Genomic DNA, 9,507 nt, shown 5'->3' on the forward strand with positions numbered 1-9,507 from the left:
TCACATTTCAATCACACATTTTCATAATGAATGACCTGTAGCGCTAATTAATTATTATGCTGATGAACACAAAGGGAATTTACAAAACACAGCACCCTAAAAGAGCACGTTTCAGTTAGCCACTTCCTTTCCAGTCACAGTCCCACCCACTACCGCAATGTGGAAACCGGCCCTGAGGCCTAGAGGTCAGTCACTGTTTCTCAGGCCTAGAGCTCGGTAATCGTTTCTCAGGCCTAAAGCTCGGTAATCGTTTCTCAGGCCTAGAGCTCGGCAATCGTTCCTCAGGCCTAGAGCTCGGCAATCGTTCCTCAGGCCTAGAGCTCGGCAATCGTTTCTCAGGCCTAGAGCTCGGTAATCGTTTCCTTCGCCTTCAGCTTAGTACTGGTCTTTCATGCCTGGAGCTTGGTAAACTTACGGTAGGCCTGAAGGTGTACAATAGCCTCTCAGTCCTGCAGGTGTATGATGCAGGTGTATGATAAGTCTCTCAGTCCTGCAGGTACGTAATCCAGGTGTATGATGCATGTGTGTGATGCAGGTGTATGATACAGGTGCATGCAGCAGGTGTATGTTTCAGGTGTGTGATGCATGTGTGTGACACAGGTGTGTGATGCAGGTGTGTTACAGTCTCTCAGTCCCGCAGGTGTGTGATGCAGGTGTGTTACAGTCTCTCAGTCCCGCAGGTGTGTGATGCAGGTGTGTTACAGTCTCTCAGTCCCGCAGGTGTGTGATGCAGGTATATATAACACAGGTGTGTGATGCAGGTGTGTGATGCAGGTGTGTGATGCAGGTGTATGATGCAGGTGTGTGATGGTGTATGTTGCAGGTGTGTGATGCATGTGTGTGACATAGGTGTGTGATGCAGGTGTGTGATGGTGTGCGATGCAGGTGTGTGATGCAGGTGTATGATGCAGGCGTGTGCTGGTGTATGATGGTGTATGATGCAGGTGTGTGATGGTGTATGATGCAGGTGTATGATGGTGTATGATGCAGGCGTGTGATGCAGGTGTATGATGCAGGTGTGTGATGGTGTATGATGCAGGTGTATGATGGTGTATGATGCAGGCGTGTGATGCAGGTGTATGATGCAGGCGTGTGCTGGTGTATGATGGTGTATGATGCAGGTGTGTGATGGTGTATGATGCAGGTGTGTGATGGTGTATGATGCAGGTGTATGATGGTGTATGATGCAGGCGTGTGATGCAGGTGTATGATGCAGGCGTGTGCTGGTGTATGATGGTGTATGATGCAGGTGTGTGATGGTGTATGATGCAGGTGTGTGATGGTGTATGATGCAGGCGTGTGATGCAGGTGTATGATGGTGTATGATGCAGGCGTGTGATGCAGGTGTATGATGCAAGTGCATTACAGTCTCAGTCCTGCAGGTCGGTGATCTTCCTCTTGCGGTAGTTGAGCACCAGGCTGGAGGCGGTGAGCCGGGAGGCGCTGCCCGTCTCCCAGCGCTGGAATGCGTTCAGGCCGCCCTGCCCCACCCGGAACAGCGCCCTCTCCAGGCTGTCCAGCGGCTCCACCAGCGCCGACGTGTCCTCGTTATAGGCGTTCTGGGCCGAGTCCATCGTGCGCCGGAAACGGCCGATAAAGGTCTGCTCGCAGCGGGAGGGACACACACACACACACACACACACACACAGAGGAAGAGAGATGGGTAAAAATTCAAAAGGACACACGCTTGCCCTGAGGCACAAAAGAGGAGGATCCATGTCTATTACAAAGAGGAAAAAGCCACAAAAAGCTCCATTCATTCCTCTCCCTGATTTTTATCTCTGTTCAAAAGAACAGAAAATCCATCCAGTGGAGCAGAGACGTAGACCTGCACTACCAACCGAGCTCCCAAAAGCTTCCTGTGAGGCCAGTCTGCCCAGCAACACAGGTAAAGCAGCTGGAGTCTGGGCTCCCCCTGGTGGTGGACTGGGGAGACGCAGGGCTGTGCCTTACTCTGACAAAGGGATGAATAAAACAACCGCTCATGCTCAGGTAGCTGCGGCTCTTAACCAAATACCTCGTCTTGAGGCAGAGGCAGTTTCAGCACATTAAGGGGGCGGGGAGTGTTGTGGAAATGTGTTATCCTCCCTTCCCCCTCCCCCCCATCAGTACTTATCCAGCTTTTTTGTCCTACCAAATTTGGAACCCCTAGAAATATTCGTAGGACGGATTCATGAGGATGACCTCTTCCATCCATGTGGACAATTGAGCATCCCTCCCAAGCATGTCTGCGATGTCCATGCCCGTCACCGTCCGGTCTGCGCAGGGGCTGCGCTGGAAGAGCTCCACTGTGCAGCCGGGGCAGACAGGTTGGAGGTGGCCCAGCTGACCAGGAGGGCCTCGAGTGACTGAACCTCTCCCGCCCACAGCACTGCGACAGCCAATCGGGTGCCGCAGCGCTGAGCCACCAGCAAATCGGGTACCAAGATGTGGCATTTAAGGGGTCAAACATGTGTAACCCCAACAACACTTCTCAGTTCCGCTTCTGCAACAAACTAACGCAGCCAGCTGGAGGTCAGACTGCTGAGCCGGGGGTTTTGCTCCCCCTGTCGCCGAAACATTTCACTAATTAAGCCGAGGGGAAGCCAGCGGAATGAGAGAGAACAAAGTTAAACATCCAGCCCATGGCATTACCTCATCCGCAATTTACACTAAGGTTACATTACCTCTAATGAACTTCTCACTCTGAATTTATACATTTGTTACTTTTCACAACTGGGCAAGCAGCTCACAGTTCAGTCAAACGACAATTCATCAATTGCTTAGGCCATACAAATTTATTTAACCCTTTGAAGTGTAGGTATTTAAGAACTTTTTTTTTCAAAATTCTAAAAGTCAGTGTTCTATAACAATATTGCTTTCAATTAGCAGTAGTGATTGTGACACCAGCATTAGAATGTTCAGTTAAGAACATTCTAATCACATATTTGTGACCTTACACCGCAAAGGGTTAATAGTTTAATGGATGCTTCACTGTAAGAAAATTAATAAATAAAAAAATATTGAGATGATTCATTCACGCTTTTTTTTAAGTGATATAATTTGTCGTGCTTTTTGTGTGGAATACACTGTTCACTCCACGTCTTTAGCAGCCACTTTCACACCTCTGATTGGCTAACAGACAAACTTGTGGTGTGGTTATGCACAGTTATGCTGTCACAAGCTTGTTTCTTAAATGGCAATATGACTGCGTCCAGTCAAATGACCAGTCGTAGGGCTGTTGGTTGGCTTGTCCGGTTAAGGTGCGGTACTTGTCCTAATCACCTAAGGGCATAGGTGAGCTCCGGTAGGAGATCGAATCCCTGCTGATCGACTGGAATGCCTCCAAGTCTGCCCATTAGGCTGCATGTAAAAGCTCTTCCTCCCACTCAATCCTGCGAGAGCCCAGTTTGTGAGCTGCAGCGTGGTAAATGGAGCCTGACATCACCTGCTCCGGAGGAGAGCTTGTGCCAGCCTGCGCGCTCTTACACTGACAGCAGAGGGCTGAATTAGGAGCAATGATGACCGCCCATTACAAATTAGGGGGGGGGGGGGAAAACCAAAGAAAATAAATTTACCACTATTCGTGTGTTCCAGTAAGACGTGGGGTGTCGCTCATCATCAACAAACAATCGGTTAAATTTGCAGAACATTTTCCTTTTTTCTCCAGAAGTCATAAAGGGCAGAAATATCATCGAACAAAGCCGATAAGATAATCAGATCCAAGCGTGTCGGCTGCACGGTGACCTGCAATTCCTTACTTATTTTTTTACAGGCACTGACTGTAGGGCAGACGACCACAGCACTGGAGGCGTTTGATGTTCTGCTGCTTTGTGAAGAGAAGCCCTCTTACCTGGCAGAAGGCTGGCGCACGCTGACCAGCAGCGCCACAATGACGCTGACTACGCATTTGATTCCCTGATTTTACGGCAAGCGATCCAAATCTGGATTTTCACAGGGGGTCCGCTTTTTCCCCCTGTGTGGCCACATCGCTTTTCTGAAAATATAATCTGATAAATTATTCAGCAAATTTGAGTATGGCCTTATCGATAATTGCCAGCCTATCATGGAAAATTAATGCTATTTGAACAGGGCAAGAAATTCTTCTTTTTTTTAAACAGTATTAAAAATACAGGTTCCTGTGCACATAAAATGCATCACTGCACTTATAAATGTGGTCTTCGCAAACAGAATTGTGGTTAGGAATAAACTGCAAGTAAAAAACAAACAGTCAGGTAGTGATGACGATCGCGCAGTTAATTTCTAAAATGCTGACTGGCAGTAGCTTTCCAAACAGTCAGACGGTAGTGAAAGGTACTATTCACGCTCCACATCCTGACTAATGGGACAGAGTTCATACCAGAGCCCAGCTAACACGAAACGTTCTCAATGTCGCTACCACGTAACAGCAATGTTAACAATGATAAAACATTAATGTAACATTTTGAGCTGTGGTGCCCTATTTACCATCTACAAGGCCAGAGGTTCTCAAAGTGTGAGGCTGGCCTCCCCAGGGGGCGCCAGAGAGCCAAAAGGGAGGCACAGAGACGTGGAAGTGAAGAGACACACTCACAACAAAATGATTTAACAAATGAGCAAGCAACAGGCTACAGAAAAGGTGCTAAAACAGAAGATATAAACCAACATATTACTGTGAAAATAAAATCACTCAAGCTGTTTTGACTGGCTCTCAATTTTGAACTGTCTGTCCCTTCTGGACTAGCCTACTGTTAGAAAGATCTAGATGTCCGAGGGAGTAAAAATGATTTTTGTCTTTACCTGAGAGACTATGTTTTCAAACCCATGGCACTGTAAACAATGAATATGTATTTAGGTAGAAGGCCAACCCATTATGATGTTATAGTTGGGTCTGCTGTATTGTTATTACATTGGTCTGCGGTATCTGAGGAGCCATTTGCAGGCTAGCTAGTGAAACAACACAGAGAGATTTTTTGAGAACAGCGGCAGCACAGTCTTAAACTACCGGTACCAAACCAAAGGAGCATAAATATGATGACCAGTACATCTGTGTGGGATCGAGTGACCCTCAGTGTCATTTGCGAAGAGGTGCTGGCAGGCCACAACGTACGACCAGCGAAACTTGGTCGACACTTAGAAACTAAGCACGGCTAGGTAGCGGCTAAACCACCGGCGCTCTGTAAAAGGAGGAGTTTAGGAATGTAAAGAGAGTGAGGTGGGGATTTGTGTGTGTGTGTGTGTGTGTGTTCAATTATCCAAGCTTTGTTCGAAGGGAGGCTTGCTGTCTCATACTCTGAAAACCTCTGCACTAGGCTGACACTGAGAAATGGTGTGTTCATTGGCCTGCTCCCCTCGACCGCCCACCCCACCACCACCAGGGACTCATTCTCAGTGATCCGCCATTGATAGCAGTCTGACTCATTGTTAAGCCTGTACACATTGACGTCGGCATGCTGAGCAATAGTGAAGGGACTGGCGCCACCTGCTGGAGTGCTGTACTAATGCAGCCACATTGACTGCGCCAGGGCCTGGATGAGCAAACAGCAATGGCTCTGATGCAGAAAGGCAAGCCACACATTGCACAGCCCCCATGTCTGTGGTACAGTTGCTTATTTGAAGGAGACAGGATTTCTATTGCAAAGACCAGAGAAAACACTACTCTGCACTGCCCTTTGATTCCATGTGAGGGGCAACGCTGGCCCCTAGTGGAGCAGAGGTGGCATAGTTTCTTTCTTTACTCCGAAAGAAAAGAAATAGGCAGGTCTCTATGCAGTCTCCTGGGCAAGGATGTGCATGACTGATTCTTAACACCCTTATTCAGACCCCACTGGCGTAGCCAATAGCTATACTGAGAAACTGAATATTCTCCCCACCTGTCAATCTCCAATGACGCAGAGTAACAGGGCTCTTTTTAATCAGCATTTGATTGTCATAGTTGGGAGTCAATGCTTAGTGATACTAACATTGAACACTGAAATAACACAATGATTAATCCCTAAGGTGTATTTGTGAGAGATTATAAAAACGACACCCAGTACTTGGTTAAAGAAATGTTGGCAGTGAATTTGCAAGATAATGCTCCTTAGTAACTTAACTTTTGAGCGGGCCGGATTTAGGAAGGCTGGCTAATTGGTGGCTGGCAGGTATGCCATCCAGCCAAGTTACGCCTTGGCGGCATGGCATGCTCCATATATCGAACACAGCAGTGACTCTCAAACTCGGTCCGGGGGGGACTGCTGTTAAAACTGGTTTTCAATCCAACCCTAATTTCAATCCCACAATTTAACAATCTGTTATTTTTCTTAATTATGTACGTTTCGTGTTTAGAGGAATTATTTACCAACTTCTGGTACATACAGAAATGGATAGTACAGTACGGCAGTCTGAATGTCAGAAGGCATATAAAACGAATTTGGATTTTTGTCCGAGTGCAGTGCAGCAGACTCCGGAGTATCAGGTGAGACTTTCCCGGGCGCTCACCTGCAGCACCGCCTGGGCGATCTCTGGATTCTCGGGGTTCTGGAAGTGCAACAGCTGCGACCCCAGGCCGTAGTAGTAGGGCCCCATTTTGTGCAGGTCCACCACGGTGGGGTCGGCGCTGAACACCGTCCGCCAACCCTCGCGGTACACCTTCGGCAGCTCCACCGACAGCACGCGCCGCTTGCGCTCGTACAGACCCTTCGCCAACCACAGCGGCATCTCCATCTTTGAGCCCTTTAAAACACACAGAAATACATGAGTGCACACACGCGAGCCCAACATTGAAAATTTGAAATGAACCTGTCCATCAAAGACGAGTCGAACGGCTGCCTTGAGGAAAAAAATACTTAATCAGTGGCAACAGTGGCATGTGATGTAGAGCTTATCTGTCAATCATATGGAAACGCTATGCAAGAGAATGGTGTCACGTGCACGCCATCAAACTACAGACAAACAGACGATGGAACGGTCTATGGGATGGAAACATACATTTAGAGAATGTCTTTGCCACCTACGCGATCTACTTTAGCTTGCTACACTAACGTGCAACTTCGATAATTTGCCGTCTAGTTTCCCAAAATGAGGAAATGCAGCTAGCTAGCTGTTTGTCAAAATTGCCTAACGTAGTTAGCCAACTAGTTAACTTGAACTACTAACCAACTGTATCTTCAGGAAAAGTTGCACGACTGTGCATATTACCTTACTAGCCAACATATGTCAACAAAACCAGAGGTTTGTACACTAGCTTAGCGAGCTAATTAATTAGTTGCCTGGTCGCCTAGCCACGTCGGAAGTCCGTCGCTTCACAATAGTTCGCAATCTTTTCAGCCAACTAGCTCCTGGTACACAGCTCAATAAGTTAACTGGTTTACCTCTGGTATGTCTCGTGTGTCACTCGATTTCTCCAGAAATCCCAGTCGAGGAAAAGTGGTCTCGGTTCGACAAGGTAGCCTTTCCTGAGAAAGCAAAATGTCGTCAAGAGACAAGAAATTCTCCTCCATCCCCACTCCCGGTTGTACGGGCATGTACGATTGTACGTCCATTTGCAGACTAACAGCTTTTCCGACCGAAATTATAACAGCTTTCCACCACTTTCTAATAGCCGAAAACCTGCTTTTGACCCGCAGCTTGTTTGGCGCGAGCCTTCAAATGATCTGTGTCGTCACTTCAATTCAAGACGAGAGCAATCGAAAGCAGATCGAATTTGTATTGCCTTACTATACGCGCACTACCGATGCAGCTAGTCTGAGTTCGACTCATTATAGAAGAGGTATTAGGCCATCTGAAGAAAACGACAGCTAATATTAAGTTAACAAAACTTATCCAAATCATAACAGTTGAGACTGTGAAATATATCAGTCTTAACCCTCCACAATAAACAGTTAGTAGCCTACAGTTTGTCGCCAGTTAGTAGAATGAAAGCGCAGAATCAGCCATTTCAGAGTTGTATGAGGCTTGTAAATGAACAAAATCCACTGCATTTCTCAATTCTGTGACATTTCAAGAACTGATTCCTTCGATTCCTGCTGTTATTTTCCCAACATCATGTTTATAGAACCACTTTTATTTAATCCATTTCAAAATAATGAATTATCACTGACACATGACGCCCCTGTTCATATTTGTAATAATTTGTTTGTCTAACGATATTAATCTGTAAGCCACAAATCCGTTGGTGAAGGTTTGATGGATGATGTTATATGGAAGGGTACCTGACTTATCGTAGAGTTTGAGCTTATAGCCATATCTGGCTATGAACTTGGAGTCCTAATCACAATACAACAGTAGAATAGGGGGCCATCACTGAACATGCACAGCAGTATAATAATAATAATAATAATAATAATACTTGCATTTATATAGTGTCTCACCCTGAAAGTGCTTTGCTGTAAGGGGAGTACTCACCTCAACCACCAGCAATGTGTCGCACCCACCTGGGTGATGCACAGCAATCATTTTGCACCAGAATGCTTACCACACATCAGCTGAGGTGGAGAGAGAGAAACATTTTTTCCTGTTAAATTGAGGAATGATAAGGTGACAGGTTGAGGAATCCGGTGAACAACCAAGTTGGGAATTTAACCAGGACCCCAGGGAACCTCCTACTCTTTGAGTGTCATGGGATTTTTAATTACTACAGTGAGTGAGGACCTTGGTTAAAGGTTTCATCCAGAAGATGACATCTACAGCACAGTGTCCCCATAATTGCACTGGGGTTTATTTGACCAAAGGGACGATCACCCCCTACTGGCCCACAAAAACTATGATCTGCAGCAGCTTTGGATAGCCAGGAGGTCTCCCATTCAAATACTAACTATAACCACACTGGCTTAGCTACAGCCATTTGGCAGGAGCAGAGTACATGGTAGTAAGGCTTAGGCTTCAGGCAATACAAGACATGGGCATCAAAAGTGGGTAAAATAACTGTCTTCAGTGCTCAATGTGTAAGAATTATAATCCATTTTTCTGTGAACTGCCGTTAAATTAGTTTCATCTCATATTCACATTATCGCATTCAAATCACATAATGTCACACCTTCTTCAGTAGCATTCACATCAAGTATTTATGATGGTGCATGGACCTCTGCAGACCATTAGTCTCCTAGTCAAATAGAATTAATTAGAATGATCAGGTCATGCAGATGGCCTGTATGTTGCAAAATTAAAATACACAAAATCAAGAAAATGTTTATTTATACACTTACAATGTTCATTGTGTTGATGTTGTGCTGTACATGGTACAGTATGCTTTAATCCTCTAGTGGCTTTGTCATCTGTCTAGGGAACACACTTTTCGGAATCCCTCACAGCATTAACATTTGACTTTGCCCTGAAGGGGATCAGAGGGTTTTTGTGCAGGAGGTGGCAGATGCACTGGGTGTGCCAATGATCGCAGACACAACATTTCCACTGCTGCTGCCTCTCCCGGAATCCGCTGACCGAATCCTGACCCTTCGGCTGTCCCTCGGCCACGGTCACCTAATCCCCTCTGCCAGTAAATAAACAGCTGTGTGCCCCCCTCTGCCAAGCCCATGCCCTAGGAAAACCCTGGTAACATTTTCCAACAAG

The 9,507-nt window shown here is 46.3% G+C and overlaps 1 protein-coding gene across 1 annotated transcript; it reads right to left on the bottom strand.

Annotated features, from left to right (window-relative positions):
- Positions 1-1,013: 1,013 nt before the first annotated feature.
- On the bottom strand, positions 1,014-7,620 carry gins3 (GINS complex subunit 3). The gene is made up of 3 exons (XM_035395123.1): positions 7,311-7,620; positions 6,439-6,672; positions 1,014-1,601 (listed from the first exon to the last, which is right to left on the bottom strand). The coding sequence occupies exons 1-3, from the start codon at positions 7,479-7,481 to the stop codon at positions 1,371-1,373; spliced, it is 636 nt and encodes a 211-aa protein (XP_035251014.1). The 5' UTR covers positions 7,482-7,620; the 3' UTR covers positions 1,014-1,370.
- Positions 7,621-9,507: the final 1,887 nt, after the last annotated feature.

This window comes from Anguilla anguilla, chromosome 16 (genome assembly GCF_013347855.1).
Source record: "Anguilla anguilla isolate fAngAng1 chromosome 16, fAngAng1.pri, whole genome shotgun sequence".
NCBI classification, from domain to species: domain Eukaryota; kingdom Metazoa; phylum Chordata; class Actinopteri; order Anguilliformes; family Anguillidae; genus Anguilla; species Anguilla anguilla.

Bases quoted from the DNA above. Each gene is read 5' to 3' on its own strand.
- gins3 (XM_035395123.1), bottom strand. From the start codon at position 7,481: ATGGACGTACAATCGTACATGCCCGTACAACCGGGAGTGGGGATGGAG. The intron at 6,673-7,310 runs GTAAACCAGTTA...TGTGTTTTAAAG, and splicing joins ACACACGAGACATACCAGAG to GGCTCAAAGATGGAGATGCC. The intron at 1,602-6,438 runs GTGAGCGCCCGG...CGCTGCGAGCAG, and splicing joins TCGCCCAGGCGGTGCTGCAG to ACCTTTATCGGCCGTTTCCG.